Source organism: Thalassophryne amazonica, chromosome 12, assembly GCF_902500255.1.
Source record: "Thalassophryne amazonica chromosome 12, fThaAma1.1, whole genome shotgun sequence".
NCBI classification, from domain to species: Eukaryota; Metazoa; Chordata; class Actinopteri; order Batrachoidiformes; family Batrachoididae; genus Thalassophryne; species Thalassophryne amazonica.
Window position 1 is genome coordinate 68,376,962 of NC_047114.1, and position 20,377 is coordinate 68,397,338.

Genomic DNA, 20,377 nt, shown 5'->3' on the forward strand with positions numbered 1-20,377 from the left:
TAACAAGGTTGGAAGGTCCTGTGACTTATATTCTGAAGTGACTTATATGTAAAAAAAAAAAATAGGTGTGTAATGGCACACAAAAATTGCAGCAAACACAACATTAAATATATTTAACATATGTTCTTCTGGCTAGTGTGTGACTGAATACTTTTTCCATACTGAAGCGCCTTCAGGTGACTCTGTCATGAGATGGTTCTATATAAATTAATAAAACTGAATTGATTTGAAACTGGTACAATTTTTTTTCTTTTTTAGTCTAGGAAATACAGCTGTCATATATGTCTGGCCAAACACGAATCACGAATGATCACTTGAAGGAGAAAGAAAAAATCTGATGTCATACTGTCAACAAATGTCTCTGTTTTGCTCGTCCTATCAGAACTGTTTTTTCAAATTTACTAGATTATACATGCATTCATGTGCAATTCAACGAGCAAACACACAAAACTGGATGCACAATAAAATTAGTAAAATAAACAATGTTTATATGCTGAACAAAAATTTGTCCATGTTTGTCATTGATTAGATCTGCAAAAAATGATACACATTCCTGACTTGATGAACACAGAAATTACATTTCTATAATATACTTTGCATTTTTTATGTTGTATGATGAAAGCAGAAAGTCTACTTATAACTAAGATGCCATATAAAGAATCCTTTCATCTCAATCAGTTGTTGGAGCAGATATCGGATCATCTCATCTACTCCTTCAAACCATTACTCCTATATACAGTTATACACTATACAAACCTACTTTGCTTGCATGATGTGTTCCGCTGTGCAAATGCTCAATTCTGTGAAATCACTACATTGTAATCCCTGCCAAAGTGCACAGTCTTTAGACTCCATCAAATCTGCTGCTCTTGCCCAGCCACTAAGGATTGTTCTATCAGTTTGCCATGCATTCCTTAATCCTGCAAAAAAAAAAAAAAAAGTTGAAGTTTTAAATTATCTCAACTATGCTGTTCCTTCAGCAGATGATGTCATGTCTGAGGTTTAGGCTGAAAAGATGATAAAAATTAAGCAGCAGGTTGTCCGTAAATGTAAAACAAGATATGAGTGTGTTTGAGTATTTTTAAGGAAAATCCGGCGAAGCCATCCCATCCTGCAGCTCAGACAGTGTGTTTGTGTGCAGCAGCAAGCAGTAGGGATGTATTATTAGTGCCTTTATACACACATGCAAGACCTGCCATTTCTGCTCAAGCAGTCCAAAAGAAGCAGCAGGTCCACTGTGTGTAGTTGAGCGTGCATGGGATCTGATTGTGCACACGTGTGCACAACTGATGATGATGCAGACCATAAAGTTCCTGCAAAAATAACAGCCCACTGTCTGCACTCTCCTTCCAAACTGTCCACGTCTCGTCATGCTTTATTCAGTTTTCCGTTCTCATTTTCTCCATTGCTGGCGACCATCTGCGGACGTTGAGGACACGATTTAGGACACTGCGTCTGATGGGTGGATAATGAGTGTTAGTGTCTGTGTGCAAACGTGAGCTTCTGTGAAGGGGGAAGGGGTGCATGAATATCACGTTCTGGTGTCAGACCAGTGTCCATTGCAAGTAAATTGCAGCAAGGAGCAGTGCTAGACTCCAAAGTTGTGCCAAGTTTGCAGGTGGCGAGCCTCCTCTCACTCTGACTACCGGGGGTTTCTGAGGGATTTCCCGTGGGCTGTCATCTCCTGGCTGTCTGGCTGTTGGGTTTCTGTCACTGGAGGCCTCCGTGTGCTCTGTGAGAGAGAAAGAGAGATGGACAGAGATGAATGGTTTGGCTCATCCCAGTAAGCTTGGTAATCTGCTTTAATGTGCAGCCCTTTGGGCTTTTAAAACTGTATATGACATCATCACATTCTCATCACTTCTTTCCCATGGCTTTCATAAACATTCTGATATGGAAATGATGATTGATTATGTTTGCTGCAATCAAAATGAGTTCAGCCGTGCATCAAAATGAGCAGAGCTGTGCCAGTTGTAGTCAGAAGCATTGCTAATTTATTTTGAACACTGCTTTAACAGTGGAAAACTGCTTTAAAGAATGTGAATGGGTGCTATAATAAAAAAAACTAAATAAATAAATCATAAATTAAATAAAACAAATAGAGAAATTAAAAAAATAATGAATACACATAAGACATTAAATAAATCCGACATGATTAAAATTTGAAAACACAATCTGTGGCTTCCACTCTGTCTCTTAAAATATGCAGATTATTTTTTTTAAGATACTTTCTCTCCAAAACACCATCAGGATGTCCACAAATATTAAAGTTAGACTCAAGGCAGATATTACTCAAGATGGCCTCAAAAATGGCTTTTCAATAAAATGACATTGCCTATAATGACTTACAAGGGTGATTGAGAATTTTTGAGCTTTACCCGGAAAAAGTAGGGCGTGGTTCTCCATCATTTTCATTCTGAAAAAACATCATTTCTTGAGAATGAGTAAAGTTTTGACTCACTGGGTGTGATGTTGAGAAATATTTTTTCCAAATGCAAAAGATAAAGAAACTTCTTTTTGTGGTACATGCTCTAAAGCTCTCAATCGCCCGTTGTAAGTTTCAAAAATATTCCATGAGAAGAACATTTTAGATCACAATCAATATATTTTTGCCAAAATAAATTCATTCATAATTATCAAATCAAATCAAAATGGTGAGTGGTGGTGGCTTGAGTTTTTTTTTTTTTGGGGGGGGGGGGGGGGGGGGGGTACCGTGATTGTGTTTGGGGCCATCTAAGAAAATTAAAGAAGTTGGCATGGTTTGATTGTGCCTAAATAATTAAATTCACAAGTTTTAAAATCAAAATGGTGTTCAAATTGACTGCCAAAAAAAAACATTTTCTTTTAAATAGTCCCCAAAAACATGTCACATGTCAAGCAATGGAATTATTTACAGAGCATTGTATTTTGGCAGAGGTGTAAAACTCTGGCTTCAGAAAGTAAAAACCCTACCATGTGTTGCTTCTACCTGTGCACCTAACACAGGTGATCTCAATAAATAGCTCATCCACCTGCCTGAAGAGCTGATCTAATTATAATCAGCTGGTTTATGAGGAAGATGGAACAAATATGTAGATGGACTTTCATTTTCTGCAGTTTAATAATAATAATTATCATACATTTTATTTATATTGCACTTTATATTTGATTCCAAATCTCAAAGTGCTGCAGAGACAAAAATAACAGTAAAAAATACACATCAGTTAATAACATTAGCTGTAAGCTTTTCTAAAAAGATACATTTTTAGTCCTTTCTTAAAAGCATGTATGTAAATCCCATTTCTTTTAGGCGGTTTCTTACAGTTCTGTCACAGACGTTGACTCCAGTTTCCTCCCATTCGTTCCTCATTTGTTTTGTTGTGCGTTTTCGATTTTTGAGACATATTGCTTGACGCTTTGATGTCTTCCTTGGTCTACCAGTATGTTTGCCTTTAACAACCTTCCCATGTTGTTTGTATTTGGTCCAGATTTTAGACACAGCTGACTGTGAACAACCAACGTCTTTTGCAACATTGCATGATGATTTACCCTCTTTTAAGTGGTTGATAATCCTCTCCTTTGTTTCAATTGACATCTCTGGTGTTGGAGCCATGATTCATGTCAGTCCACTTGGTGCAACAGCTCTCCAAGGTGTGATCACTCATTTTTAGATGCAGATTAACGAGCAGATCTGATTTGATGCAGGTGTTCGTTTTGGGGATGAAAATTTACAGGGTGATTCCATAATGTATTCCTCAGAATTGAGTGAGTCCATATTTTTTTCCCTCTGCTTGGTCTAAAAAAGTAACCGTTACTGACTGCCACAATTTTTTTTTTTTCTTGATTTCTTATAGTGTTTCTTAAAGCCAGAAAGTTGCCATTTGAAATGACTTTAGTTTTGTGTCATGTCTGTGATCTGCTTTTTTTCTACAAAATTAAACAACTGAATGAACATCCTCCGAGGCTGGTGATTCCATAATTTTTGCCAGGGGTTGTATAAAAAAAGTTGCTTGATTAAAACTTCATTGATGAAAAGTTGCTTATTAATATTAAAATATACGTGTATTAATATTAATTTTTGCTCCTCCATTATGGCCCAGGGTTATCACAGCAGATCTGCATGTTTATTTGGCATGAGTTTTATACCAGATGTCCTTCCTGATACAACTGCACCTTACATGGAGGAGTGCCAGTGGTCTTGAACCTGGAGATTTCTGTTTTGGAAGGAAGTGCACTGACCATTTGGCCACCACACTGCAACTTCAGCTTTATTCATGTGCACATATGAATTCCAAATAATCTAAAATTCTAAACAGCTCATGTAATCTATTAAGAGGTACCTATAATGTAGGTATCAACTGTTGAAAGGCCCCACTGACACTTGCATGACTTTGATCCGTGCACTTGCATGCGCTCTGCTGTGCATGAGAGTAAATTATTCTCAAAGTCATTGTAAACCATTGCAAACTGTGCGCAGCTTCATGCAAGTGGACAAAGGAAATTTTGAAATGTTCAAAATCTCCATCACGCATTAGTTATGTGAACATTACGCAAACAATTCAAAAACACTGCGTGAGTGCGAGTGGTTGCGCCAGCACACTGCATCACAGTGCAGCTCATCTGAACGATTATAACGAGATGTTAAATCTGTCATAAACATACTTATACAGCTACTGATAAGAAGGGATGAACATGCAAATGTTTTACCAAGCTATTACAATATAAACATGACAACTACCTTTTAAGACGCTTCCAAATGCATCCTCCACCTTAAGCGCATGCACATGAGAGAGAAAAGCTGCAACTGGAACAGTTCTCTGTGATTCTGGAAGCGATTAGAGGTGTTTTCAACAGCCAACTCAGAGATAAAATGATTAATCCACTATGAAATAATTACTTTATATACGCAGCGTCCAGCACACGTGTAGCAGCCAGTGGAACAAAGCATGGTGTCCAGCTGGGAACACAGCGGGTGGGATCGTCACGACGATGTGCGTGCAACTACGCTGATCAAAGTCATGCAAGTGTCAGGGTACCTTAACTTGTAAATGACTGTTATTGGATTGAAAACCTTAATCTATCCTCATTATTGGGACAATGCACCAAAATTCCATTAATTCTGGTCATCTACTCACTCAGAGGTACCTATAATTCATTGTCAACTTTCCACTCTTAATGAGTTATCATTACTGAGTCCACCTGGGGTAAAATCAGTTGATTGGACATGATTTGGAAAGACACACACCTGTTTAACATATAAGGTCCCACAGTTGACAGTGCATGTCAGAGCACAAACCAAGCTTGAAATCAAAGGAATTGTCTGTAGACCTCTGAGACAGGATTGTCTCGAGGCACAAATCTTGGGAAGGATACAGAAACATTTCTGCTGCTTTGAAGGTCCCGATGAGCACAGTGTTCACCATCATCTGTAAATGGAAGAAGTTTGATCCACGAGGACTCTTTCTAGAGCTGGCCACAAGGCTGCACTGAGCAATCGGGGAGAAAGGCCTTAGTCAGGGTGGTGACCAAAAAGCCAATGGTCACTCTGTCAGAGCTCCAGCATTCCTCTTTGGAGAGAGGAGGACCTTCCAAAAGGACAACCATCTCTGCAGCAATCCAACAATCAGGCATGTATGGTAGAGTGGCCAGATGGCAGCCACTTTTTAGTAAATCATGGCAGCCCACCTGGAGTTTGCCAAAAGGCACCTGAAGGACTCTCAGACTATGAGAAACAAAATTCTCTAGTCTGATGAGACAAAGATTAAACTCTTTGGTGTGAATGCCAGATGTCATGTTTGGAGAAAATCAGGCATCATCCCAACAGTGAAGCATGGTGGTGGCAGTATCATGCTGTGGGGATGTTTTTCAGTGGCAGGAACTGGGAGACTAGACAGGATTGAGGGAAAGATAAGTGCAGCAATGTACAGGGACATCCTGGATGAAAAACTGCTCCAGAGCGCTCTTGACCTCAGACTGGGTTGACAGTTCATCTTTCAGCAGGACAATGGCCCGAAGCACAAAGCCTAGATATCAAAGGAATGGCTTCAGGTCAGCTCTGTGAATGTCCTTGAGTGGCCCAGCCAGAGCCCAGACCTGAATCTGATTGAGCATCTCTGGAGACATCTGAAAATGGCACTAATGCTCCCCATCCAACCTGATGGAGCTTGAGACATGCTGCAAAGAGGAATGTACCAAACTGCCCAATGATTGGTGTGCCAAGCTTGTGGCACCATATTCAAGAAGACTTAAGGCTATAATTGCTGCCAAAGCTGGATCAATAAAGTAATGAGTACAGGCTGTGAAGACGTATGTACATGTGATTTCTTCGGTTTTCTATTATTATTATTATTATATATTATTATATTATTATTATTATTATTATTATTATTATTATTATTATTATTATCATTTTTTAACAAATTTGCAAAAATAAAAAAAAACTTTTTTCATATTGTCATTATGGGGTGTTGTGAGTGGAATGTTGAGAGGAAAATAAATTCTCCATTTTGCAGTTTGGCTGTAACATAACAAAATGTGGAAAACATGAAGCGCTGTGAATACTTTCCGGATGCACGGTGGAAGCAACCCGACATGAGGAACTTTGGTAAGTAGGAAATATTGAGTTATGTCAAAAATAATTTGCCCACACACAAAAAGACAGACAGGCACCAATCCTGATGACATGATGTGGTGCATAATTTCTGCAAAGTCATGGGATATAACATCAGTGAAATCATCAGGTTAACCACAACACATCTCAAACCTAATCATTCTTGTCATTGTACAGTTTTGTCTTTGCCACCTTATGTCTGAAATGTCTCTGCTGATGTCATGGCCTTTCCCTCTTCCATATGCCTTAGTTTTGGAGTTTCAAAAATCAGAAAGTAATGGGTTCATTCTGCTCATTACTCACTCTTTTCCCACTCCTCTCCACTAATCCCATAACCCATGTGAAGTAAGACCCAACCCAACCCGGAGAGATTTCCACCCACGACACAGGAGGTGCTCGAAAATGCACACACTCCCAGTTACAAAATAGACCCAGTTACTGTTGGACATCTGCATTATAAAAAGCATTAAGTGTATTGAATGTGCAGACTGTCATATCCTTAAGGACAAATCCTCCTCTCTTTAATGACTAAACAATATTTAGATACATGGGCTCAAATACTAACCAAGGATGACTACTTTCATTGCAGAACAATTTGATTCAGTGTGGTTCAATTTGGTGTGATACAATGCAATCCATTACAATTATTGGATTCATGTCAAACTCATTTTCTTTCATAAATTGGAAATAGCCAAAAGTGGCATTGCATACATTCAAGTACATATTCCATAAAAAATCTGGGGTATTCTTCAGGTTTTTACTACTGCGCAACAGCATTTTGGCACTGCTTCTGCTTGCCTTTTGTTCACCACTTTGAGCATCACGACAAACAATAGCAAAAAGCACAGCATAGGAAAACCCTTGAAGAAGAAGTCAGTTGTTTTTAGTTTGCAGAAATTGTGTGGCATAGGATTCCCATTCTGAACTGGTATGACAGTATTAAAAAAAAATGGTGTAAACTAAGTACAAACAGCAAATGGCTGCACAGTAAAGTCGCCAGTGCTAAATTAACACTGCCAGTGTACATATGGTCTCATTCTGGTCAGAGTGGGACCATATGTTCACTGTCAGTGTTAAGTTAACACTGTCAGTGTTAGCTCTACACTGGTGATTTTACTGTGTACCTCACAAAGTTAGCATTCCCGTAGCCAGTTTAGTGAGAACTGCACCTTGACCTTCAATTTATTTTAAATTTATTTCATTTATTTAGCGCCAAGTCACAACAGAGCTGCCATGAGTAAGGTCTAACCTTACCAACTCCTAGAGCAAACACATAGGTGGCAGTGGTAATGAAAAACTCCCTGTGATACTGATACTGAGGAAGAAACCTCAGCAGACCAGACTCAGAGGGGTGACCCACTGCTTAGACCATTGTAACAGTTACAAGGTTTTCTTCAAATGAGAGTTTGAAGTAGGAATATAATAGATTAGCTCAAATGATTTATACTTTAAAATGAAGCCATTGACCAATTCATAATACATTTACATCAGTTCAAGGGTCTGTGTAAGGAGGCAGTTGTATGTTTACTTTAAAATTACTGGTGTAATGATCATTGTAAAATCATGATAAGTGCATCGTAAAACCCTTATCAAATCTTACTCATTGTTTTTTTTTATGTGTATTGTGATACCATGGAAAGTCAGCTGCTGTCTGGAAGAATAACGACCTCTTGTAGAACAATAAAATTATTCATAAAATATACAAACTGGAAACAGATAACATCAAGGATTACAATTTACACTTCAGAGTAATTTGTTCTTCAAAATTTAACATTCACCACAGATTATTTCTGCCTGATAAGTGTAAACAGTGATGTAATTATGTATCATAATCAGGGTTGGAAGGGTTGAATGTATTCCGATACGTTACTAGTTCCTGTTGAAAAATGTAGTCAGTAATGTAATACAAGTACCATAATATTAAAGTAATGTAATTTGATTACATTCAATTATTTCTGGATTACTCCAATATCAAATATGTTAATACAGACAAAAGAAACTAAATATAAATAGTCTTGACCACATAGTACAGTTTATTAAGCAAAAATAAAACTGTTTCTTTTACATGGCATGCTCTGTTTTACTTCACATTATGAATTAAGAGCTCCCACAATATTGTTTTAAACACACCCAGTGTTCACCTGCTAAATTTTCAACAAAAAATGCCAAAAAAAATGAAGGATAATGAAAACTCAAGTGGTGTGCGGATGAATTTGTAATTAAAAGTGGCTTGCAGAACAATATACAAAACAAAACAAACAAAAAAGTCTACTACTTGTTCAGTAAACATAAAATTATCTTACTTTAGTCTTTCACATGGCATTCGCACCATGTTTAACATATCAGTCCACTTATTGAACTTTCAAAATAAGAACAAAAGCATAATGAAAACCATTAAGTAAATACTGTCAGTAAGGAGGCGTGATCACCATTTTAATTCCAGGCAAGTTAGTGATTTGCGTGCATAGAAGTTCAAGAAACAGTGGAATATGCCGGAAAGCTGCGCATGTTGGCAAAGCCACAAACGGAGGAACAACGGAGACAGTATTTCCTTCCATAAGTAAGTGGTTTCGGTTCTTCTTGTCACTTTGTCCGTGATATTTGGATGGATAAACAGCTGTATGTCTCCTGCCGTACCTGTGTCGCCCGATGACACGGACCATTAACTCTTCACTTATGTCTACTGATATTTTCCACTGCTGGACCAATGCCTAGTTAAATACTTGTTGTTAGTGATTAAAATTGTTCGACAAGTGTTGACAGCGCAGATTGGTGTAACTTTCAACACTAATATTGAGAATGTGTGTGTGTCAGAGTAAGTTTAATACTTTCCTGACATAATTTAATGTAATTTAATTTTACTGGCTCAATATCCAGGTCAAAATGGCATTTTAACATGTATTTTGCGAGCATTTTTCTGAGTGTGTCCAGTCGCGATCTCCATTGAAAATGCATTAACATCCGGTGTACTTCATCAATATTTGCCCAGTTAGGAGATGCCATGTCGCTGTCCATGAAGGGACGTTTTCGTTTCAAAGAAAAAAAATATATATATACAGATAATATCATAAAATGCATTAAAACTGTAATCCTGCGAAGTAATCCCCATTTTTACTAAATATACCTGTAATCTGAATATGTCTTTTTTCTGTAACTGTAGCGGAATACAGTTACCTTTTTTGTATCCTAACTACGTAACGCCGTTACCTTCTATTCCGTTACTCCCCAAGCCTGATCATAATCCATGTTGAATTGTATTAAATATATTGTATCACTATATGCACTGTACCATGGAGCTAGTGTATCGTTAGACCCTAGTTAAAATCTGTTTCCAGTTTTTATCTGTGAATAGCTCCACCGCTAAAACATTGTAACAAAAAGTGAAAACACTGGTCCAAACTGATCTTTATAATGGTGGAGATACTTTTTTTTTCCTCACGACACTTTTAGCCAAAAATCTGTTATTTCAATTAATTGAGATTATGTATCAGCCCATCCCTGTTGTGCACTCTAGACTGTGGGTCTATGACTGTGTGTGTGTGTGTGTGTGTGTGTGTGTGTGTGTGTGTGTGTGTGTGTGTGTGTGTGTGTGTGTGTGTGTGTGTGTGTGTGTGTGTGTGTGTGTGTGTGTGCACAGACTGGGCTCGGCAGGCCTCTACGGAGGGTTTGTTTGTGACAATGTTTTTTTTTTTGGCCAACAGACAATAGACAATGATGCCATTTATCCCCAATCTGATTGCTGCTATTGTTTCAATGGAAATGTGCTGCATCGCATTAGGGAGATGTCAGAAAACTGTTCCCAAATGGGCCAGCATGACAATAACACTGCAGCACTGCAGGCCAACCAACGGCTAATTAACGGAGCAGGTCCGTGCCAGAACAACTAATTACAACACGGACAACAGAAATGCCAAAGGTCAACACATGTTTTTTCATCAAATGTAGCCATTTGGGAAAGCAAACAATGGAATTAAACTGAAAACAATAAAATTAACTTACAAATTTAAGCATTAATAATTGTTAAACATCTATTGGAACAGTTTGAAGTCAAAACTACATAGTCTAGATGATCATCATAGTCACAGTCAAGAAAGTGATAGCAAATGTAACAGTCAGCAAAAAGTACACTGAGCTCCAGAGCAGGGTCTGACAATCACATTCCAGAAAATAGTCTTCTTAATATTCTCATTCTGCAATTTTGTATACATTCATTTAAAAACAAAAAAAAGAAATGCCTAGGTCCTGGATAGCAATCACCCAGGCAGACCGGATAGAACCAATTCATTTTCATGTACTGAAAATAACTATTTAAATGTAATGATATGATTAAAAAAATGCATATGAAGAATGGTGGACCTTGCCTTTGATCAATCAGCTTTGGTATTTATTTCTGATTCCTGTGATCCTGATCCTGTCTTTGAACTTTGATCTCTGGAAATGATACAAGGAATTAAGATCAAGAGGTGGATTTTGACAGTTGATCCTGTCCAAAAACAAATAATAAATGAATAACCAATCACCACTCTGGGTCTCAGTTCAGTAAACAAGATGAAACTCCAATGATCAGAATCAAAGCTCAGTAATCATGAACACAAATCAGGATCAAAGATCAGGATATAACATTAGTAACCTAAATCACATCAGTGTGTTTGATTTAGGGGTGGTCCACGAAAGTGGACTAAGAAAAAGGATTTGGTTTGGAGCTTAGTTAAAGGGAGCAGTGGAACCTTGGCAGAGACATGGTGTGGTTATATTAGTGTACCTATGATAAGTATGGGGTTTTATACCTACTCAGTGACCTCGTAGATGTTGCTGTAATTATTATTCTTATTCTTATTATATTATTATTATTATTATTATTATTATTATTATTATTATTATAGCCAAGTGGCCTATGTGTGCATGTATGCATGCATGCTTGTGTATGGCTTCAATCACAGAGAAACTGGAGAGAGCTGACATTTGCTGTTTGGTGCACTTATGTATTTGGTTCAGGGATGGACGCTGCGAAAATGGAAAGTTGATAGGGCTAATATTTTTGGGTGAAATTAGCACATTAGCTAAAAACAGTGAACAATGGATGTTGTGCTGCAATGCACCATGGAGTTCAGGGGTTTGGGGGGTTTAAATGTTGTTATTGTGTTCATGTTAGTTTACAGTGTTGCTAGTGTTACTGATTTCTTGTATTTTGTTGTTCAGTTGTTTTAGTGAGTTTGGTCATGTGTAATGTTGCCGTTACCATGAGTGAGAAGTGTAGGCATTTGATGTTTTCTGCCACCATCTGTTTGTGGGTGTGTAAAAATAAAAGCACCTATTGTGGCAGAAAGCAGAAAAACAAAAATCTATGTGTGTATGTGTGCGTGTGTGATTTTATTTCAGAAGCTCAATGTTAAGTACATAATATAATTATAAATATGTTAAAAAATACATGGATGACAAAGGAAAATGAAAACACTTTTTTCCATTGTGGTCCGTTTAACAATCAAATGGACAAATAGGACGTAATAATAATCGTAATAATAATAATAATAACAACAATAAGAATAATAATAAAAATAATATCTCATTATCATAATGATATTGTGTATATGGTAAGAATATATAAATTCATTAAGATAGTAAAATAACAGTAAAAATGACCTAATTAACAGGAAATAAGGTGTTGAGTTCCTGTAAAAAACTGTTGAGGTCTAAGGTTCTAAATACATTTAGGGAATAACCCTGTTATTCCTGGTAAAATATACATTTTACCAGAGCCTGTGGATCCCCATGGGCAACACGCTAGTTATATTATTAGTAGTAGTAGTAGTAGCAGCAGTAGCAGCAGCAGTAAAAGTAGCTGTAGTAATACTACTGATAGGTTGATAACTTTGTCGTACACCTGTGTCTCTTTGTTGGTTGATTACCAAGATTACTTAAAAGCTTAATGACCCATTCTCGTGAAACTTGGTAGATGAGTAGGGCCAAGAAAGAGCTGCCTTGATGTATGTCACAATCAAAGGCTTGATAAACATTTTCTTTCCAGTTATGTTGAAATTGAAATGAAGGCAACTTATCTGCATTTAATTACATTATTTTTTGTACTTTTCCATCTGACGCAAATGCTGAAGCTCTACAATGATGCATCAAATTCACACCAGTGTTACAATGCTGCCAGGCAAGGTGCTCAACTGCACAATGGTGTAACTTGGCGAGAAAGGTCGATTCATTTTACTGTCAGGTCAGGGAATTGAACTTACTATATATGACCATAAGCCAGTTTCTGTAACCTTAAGGCCACCACTTCCCAAAGTTTCTCAAAAACTAAGCTGTGGACTTGAACATAAGAAAAATATTATAGTGTTGGAATACCAATGAGTTTAGCCAGTACTTTGTCAAAATTTGTCATAATACTTTCAAAAAAGTGTCAGCGATTGGGCCAGGTCAGGGCGCTGAGCCCTTATTTTTCCCCTTTTTATGGTTTCCCGTTTGCTGCGGCTTTGATTTAGTAGTAATTATTTTCATCATGTTTTATTCTGTCTTGTTTTTCTTGTCACTTGGTTCATGTTTTGATTCACTAGTTATATTATTTTCATCTTATGGTTATTCTCAGTTCTGTTTGCTTTGTCACTTTCTTTCCTTGTTACTTTATACTTTAGCCATGTCTCAGTTCCATTCTATCAGTGTGTGTTATCATTTAGTTATCGTTTGCCTATTTTTGCTGTTCTCATTTCTGTTTGCACTTTGTCAGGAGTTTGTCTGCCAGTTCCAGTTTAGTTTTGTCATGGTGTTAATTTCTTATTATTCTCTGAGCTGTGTTATCTAGTTTATCTCCGGTCTGCTTTTCTGTCCTGTTAAGTCTCTCGCCGTTCATGTTTAGTCCAGTTCTCATGTTCATGTCTGATTCCTGTTCAGTAATATTATATTCAATTGTAGCTTTGTACTTATTTCTGTTTCACTCCACATCCTGCACCTGCATTCCTGTCTTCATCTCTCACAGCCAGTTGATTAAGTTCTCTCTGCACCTGCTATGTGTCCCTGTCTCTCACTTTAACTCTGTCTGCTTTGTGTTTTCATTTAGTCACTCTTGACACTGTTCACAAATCTTTGTCTTTTCTTCACTCCACCTTGTGTTGTCCTCCCCTCGCTGTCTTGCACAATGTAGTATCTTCGTTCACCTAGCCACGCCCCTTCTTGATTGTTCCTCAGGTGCACCTTGTTAACACTTGTCTTATTTAATCTCCACCCAACCACCACACCCTTGCTCGTTTGTTGTTTGTTGTCTTTGCACGCTTACCAGCTCTGTTTCTAGTCCTGTTTTTGATTCGCTGTGTATCCAGACCCTGCTTTGTGTTTTTTGACTGTGCCTTTTGCCTTGCCCATGATGTCTGTGTCTCTGCTCATGCCATTGAACCCTGCTTGCCCATGACTGCGTTTTTGCCTGACCCTGTTTGTGCTTCTGCCTCGCCAACTGATCACCTGTGTACCCGAACCAGAGCCTGTATTAAAGACCATGATTTCTTCAACATCCACACCTAGTCAGAGAGTTTGCATTTTGGGGTCCTGACAATTCAGGTGCCTGCCACCTGCCCACCCTGACAAAAAGTGGTGCACAAGAAGTTGCATATATCATACGCATTTTTTGTGCTGATTTCATACATATACTGTATGTTTTCCACTGAGTGGAAGTGATGATATCACTGACACTGAGGGTGGTCTGAGCAGGAATAAAGTGGTCAGTCGCTTTTTATATAATTATTGTTTATTCTAACCTTAAAGGTAAGCCTAAACCTAACCTTAACCATAACTTAACCAAAAGCAAATTCCTGTTTCTGAGCATTCATTACAAAATGTGCATTGCACATGCACATGGGAATTTGTAGGGATATGTGTCATGATTTTTGGGTGTATTACCCAACACTAGTTTAGGAACAAAAGAACCCCACATTTTTTTATATGTATAATGAAGGTTATAATGGAACAACTGTAGAACCTCAGGTAAACAGAATGAAAAAGTTAAAGTCAGTCATGGGATGGTGTTGCTGTTGTTGCCATAATGACAATGTTAGCAGATAAGATTTGCTCCATTAGCTGGATCATGTGTAAATCTCCAAAATATGGTCTGAGAAACACAGAAGAAAAAAAATGTTGAAAGAAAACAGAGTGTTGAAAGATGACGTAGAGGGTTGAAAGCGGGAAAGAGTGCAATGAACATCAACGTTACTCATATTAAGGCAGAAGCAATTGATCACGTCAAGTGATTTCATAGCTGTGTAACAGTATTTTTCCATTACAGCATTACCAGTGAATGACAATGTGGTTTGATAGGATTGGTTCAAAGACAGGGTGAAACAGACTGAGGAGACAAACAGGTCTGGAGATTTACATGACAGTTAGCCATGCCTCAGTGTGTTTGTGTATAAGCCCTATAGTGAGTAATAGGCAGCAGCACTGCCATTTGTTCACGAAACATGGAGGACAACAGGGGTCATGGAGGGGAACACGATCACATCAGAAAACGTTTACAGTCTTTGAAGGCATCATTCGCTATTTTCCTTTTCCATGGTGGCTGTTGCCTTCATTACACAAATGCAACACAACAAATCCTAAGCCTTGGTTGTGCAGCATCCTACTCACTTTACTATTTACATGGCACATAATCAGAGCAACGCACACTTGGAGTACAAATAACTTACCGATATGATGTTAATTTGTTCAACTTACAGTGCCTACAGGCTAAAACTAAGGTGTCCACAGCCTCAGTCATGGAACTTTAATATGCTGATGATGCTGCTGTCTGTTCGACTATGGAAGCTGGGCTAAGATATAAAAACAGATGCCTTCGTAGAAGCCTACAATCGACTTGGTCTATCGCTGAACTGCACTAAAAAGGAGGTTCTGTATCGATCTCCCTCTGATACCATCTCCCCACCCGTCACTCAGCCTGAAATAACTGTTGAAGGAACCATTCTCAAGGTGGTAGCTACATGGCAAGTGATGTTTTCCTTGATTGTAAGGTAAACAACAGGACCAGCTCTGCCGCAGCAGCTTTCGGCAAGCTACGCAAGCGTGTCTTCAACAACGATGATCTTGAGTCAGAGACCAAAATAGAGTCTATCAAGCCATCATTTTACCAACACTTCTGTGTGGCTCTGAAACGTGAACTACCTATCGTTATCGAGTGAAACAACTCAAGAAATTCCACCAAAGATATCTTCGGACAATCATGAATGTGTAATGGTATGATCGTGTCACCAATGCTGTAGTTCTTGACTGAGCTTGCCCTGAGAAGTATTGAGGCTATATTACACCAAAACAGACTGAGATGGTAGGAACATGTGGTGAGAATGGATGTGCAATGTCTTCCAAAACAACTTCTCTTTACTCAACTTTCTACTGGATCACGTTGTGTTGGCGCTCCTAAGAAGAGTACAAGGATATCCTTAAAAGAACTTTTAAAAACTGCAAGATTGCTGACTGGGCTACAGCCCCAGCAGATTGATTGGTTTGGAGGAGAACGGTTGTGTGATGGCATCAAGACCTTTGAGACCAATAGACGGAAAGCTGAAGAGGAAAGACGCGCAAGACGGAAAGCTGCTGAAGCTCTGAAAACAGTTGACAGCCTCCTAGTTATATGCCTGGATGAATATCTTCTGGACCGCAATGCCATGTTGAGTGGCTAGCAATGATGATGATGATGATGAATGAGAGCACAAAGTGTGGTGTAGGTTGCAAAGCACTTATATTAATCACTTAATTAATTATGGGTGTGTCTTGGATGGAGCATGAATTACACCAATCAGAGTGTCATCGGTCATTCCTTAAAAGAGCACTTGAACGTAGCATATTGCTATTTAGATGGTGGACTCAATAAGTGACAGACATGAGAGGGTTTCTGGCACAATACATCAAAGTGCATACACCCCATTTACACAGAGTCCACGATCAATGTGCGATCGAAAAATGGCATCTGCTCACCATCAATCTCACTGGCTCTCACCGGGGTTGCAGGTTGGTCACAGTGGGGTCTCCATGGTCGGGAACAAAGATTCTTCTTGGTCGCCGTCACTCTCCATTGGTCTCCAACAGGTGCACGAGTGTACTGAACTATTTAAAACACCTGCAGCAGTTTGTGCGACCAGTTTAAAACATACGTGGGGTCTCATAATTGGTCTCGGTTTAAACTCTCACAGGTCCCAACCTGATCCTATTGGTCATAATAGACTCTCAATTGACTCTGCATGGAGTTGCATCACTGATTGCGGACATTAACATATATTTCACTCACAAACAATTCAGTCGCAATGCACGCTTGGTGTAAACGCAAATAACAGATCAAACTGGAGACCAGAAAAGACTTGTGAGAATTGACAACATGCCATGGTCTTGTAGGTCTTATATGGGTCTCAGTCTGGTGTAAACGGGGCAATAGCAGAAGTCATCCACAAAAGCTCCCTGAGGTGAAGCAACTGAGGGCTTCATTCCTGCAACCCCTCTTCTTTCTCATCTGCCTCCTCCTTCAAACACCAAATCTCCCCCATGTCGTGACTGTACCCATAATGCACTGGCAGCAGAGCATGTCCACACTAAAACCTTCAAAATTACTGCAGTACTTTAATACTAAAACATATATCTGATATTTTCACATTATAAAACTTCAGAAGTGATGTAATTTAAATAACATGTCCGAAATTAGTTTGGTTAAAATTTTAACCATAAGTTAAAACTGTATGACTTGGGTGATATGGCCGGTGAATTAGTATGGTGTCTGGAGCAAGTTCTCCTCTGACTGTAGAAGACAGAGCGGTTTCTCCCTAAACCAGTTCTCCTCTGTTTATAGAGAACAGAGCTGTCTATCTGATACAAAACAGGTAAGTGCTAAAATCTTTGATATCAGATTTAACAAAGTTTTTTTTATCTATTAAAGCTTTATTTACTTCACCTGCAAAAATGTTAGTGATTCAAAAGTTATCGGACCAAAATTTATGGGAAGATAATTGGTCCAATGATGGTTTTCAAAGTTAACTGAAAAGCTAATTCGATAATGAAAACATTATCTTCGATAATTGGCGGATTAGCGGAACTGTGCCCATCACTGGTTATAGTTATTAGTTACCTCTCCCAAAAATAACTGAGGTAGAAAGTACCTATTGTGTTACTTTTTGAAAATGTTCAAACATGTCAACAAATTTAGACCCCCGCCATGGAACTTCAAATTCAACTGTATGTTCACTTGTTTAAATTAAACTGAATATTAAATGTCATTTATGAATTAAGTGGACACATAATAGTATAAATTCTGAACCAAAAACATTGTATACTTATCTACACTGTTTTACTGTTGCTGCGGCACAATGCGAGACAAGACACCTATCAAATTTAATAAATTATTTGTAGAAATTAATCCATCAAATAAATCTAAAATTAAGTTACGCTCGTCCACATGTACATTCTTGCCTTTTGTCTCAGTGAGGGGAAAGTAATGACTGTCGTTCCAGTTGAAAATTAACACTGCATTTGTGTCTATGTCGTGTGTGTGTGAGTGAGTGCACATGGGTTTGTATTTGTGCGTGAACACCCGCCCACCTCTGCCTCTGGTTGGCTTACCATGAAATTGTATTCTTCCCTACCCAATCACCATCACTTATGTGGTTGTCCCGGCCCTCCCACCAAGGGAAAAAAAAAAAAACTTTGCAACTCTGCTGAGAGTCTGCAGAAGAAAACGGCTTCAATTAACTTAATTATAGCAAGGTAGTGTGTTTTACTGTCACTAATGACAATGGCATTGTAACACGATGGAAACAGTAATTAGTTAGATTACCCGTTAATGAAAAATAATTCCATTAATCATGCCATTTACTTTAATGTCTTTATTCTCATCAGTGTTCCTGACAACCCTAACCCCACAGATGCACACACAATACCTTGCAGAACATTGGTTGTGTTACCAATACGTAGACCTGAGTTCAATCCTTGGTTACACTACCTGTTTGTGTCTGTGAAAGACACTTTATCTACATTGTCTCAGTCCACCCAGCTGAAAATGGGTACTGGTACCATGGCAGTGTAGCAACCTGTGATGGACTGGCAACCCTTGAAAGAGGAGTCATCGACTGTTGTCTACTTCACACCATGGAAACAAAAGATGACCAGCCCAGGGCCCCAGGGCCAAAAAGGACTTACTGTTTTAACTTGGCTGGGGAAGTAACCTACATCAGACTAGTATCCAGTTACATAATTACCAGATAAGCACTGGCATCAATGGGCCCCAGGGCCTATGCAGAACAGGAATCAATAACAAACAAAATGACAACACGTGGGATAATAATGGATTGCAAAAATTAAGAATTAGCATTTGGGCAAGGCCTTCAAAGCAACAAGAGAAAGACGCAACAGGCGAGCTAATAGTCACCAAATAAACAATACAAAACAAAGGACACAGAGGCAGAAATACAGCAAAATTATGACATGTTCTAATGGGATCGTTTTGCATCTTAAACCCACCATACTTCCTTGGAACATGTTTAATTTCTGATTTAGTTTGCAGTCCACTGCCGTGTTTAAGGATGTCTCTGCAGTCCTTTGCTACCTTGTTGGCCTCTGTGTTGGCTAAGTGTGTGAGAAACAGTCCTTCATGCCTTTCATCGCCAATGCCTTTCCAGATGGGCACGTTGTGTGGTTGGAAAGGCCTCAATATCCCCCAAGCCAAGAAGCATAAAAGTTGTCTGTAATGAGCTTGTCCCCAGCACCAAGAAAGAGGTGGACCTCAGGCTGCAGCCAAAAAGAAGGAATGAGATGGGAGTGAATGAGGAAGGGAGGAACAGGGATTACATGGGGAGTCAGAGGAGTAACACAAACTTTGGTTAACATTGATTGTTTGGAAAAATCATAAAGGCTACAGTTATAAGGTAGTTCTCTGAAAAATTTGCTATTCTGCCCTGCTTCCTCTCCATTTCTTCCTTTCTATCCCTCTGTCATTCTTTTGGTTTGCCAGCACTCACCCGCTGCTGCCACAGAGATTAAATGCTCAAACCGATACAACATGAACGAAACAGACTGCTCTCAAACAATCCTCTCTCTGTTGTCCACTGATAAGATTATTCTCCCTCTTGTGTTGCCATCTCTTCGGCGGCACATCATGCAAAATCAAGAGCGCAAACCATGCTGTGAAACCAATTGAAACACTCATACTCATGTTTCCCCATGTGATTATTTGCACAAATCACGTAGCACTGTAAGAACAACTAAATAAAAGGGAAGAGAGAGCTGATGCACACCCTGCAAAATCTACACACCACAATATAAATGTAAAATTGAATATGTAAACATACAAGTCAATACACAAGGCACTTGTATATGTCTGGAAGAGTGCATTCACACTCTGACGATTCGCCCGACATTTGTCAACAGAGAGTGAAAGGTTGATTCGTGTTGATGAGGGCCAAGGTCCACCAGACTCTGCAGAAGCAAACTCGATGTCAAGTCAGATAACGCTGATGTTCATCGTGGTCGCAGAAAAGTTTTCAACATCTTTAAAATCTTCAATGTTCATGCTAAGCTACCACTAGATTATCTAGTATGCCACCAATGCTTCGTCCACCTCCGCTGGCCAATGTCTATGGCTTGACTGAATGTACCACCTCCTCTGGATCCCTCGGGCATGAGGAAATATGTAGTACCTATATTGACGATGCATCAGTAGCAAGTGATGCAATCACAGAGTTCCATTTTTATACAGACTATGTCACATGGCGTCTCAAATGTTGGGTTGACGATATCCTCTGCCAAGGCTGGCTACTGCTATGCGGA

General features: G+C 38.8%; 1 protein-coding gene across 1 annotated transcript in view; it reads right to left on the minus strand.

Annotated features, from left to right (window-relative positions):
• Positions 1-401: 401 nt before the first annotated feature.
• The window catches only part of LOC117521489 (glypican-5-like), a 361,302-nt gene continuing 341,326 nt past the window's right edge, over positions 402-20,377 (minus strand). The window contains 1 exon segment of the mRNA XM_034182796.1: positions 402-1,732. Within this exon segment, the coding sequence (XP_034038687.1) occupies positions 1,545-1,732 (188 nt within the window). The 3' untranslated portion in view covers positions 402-1,544.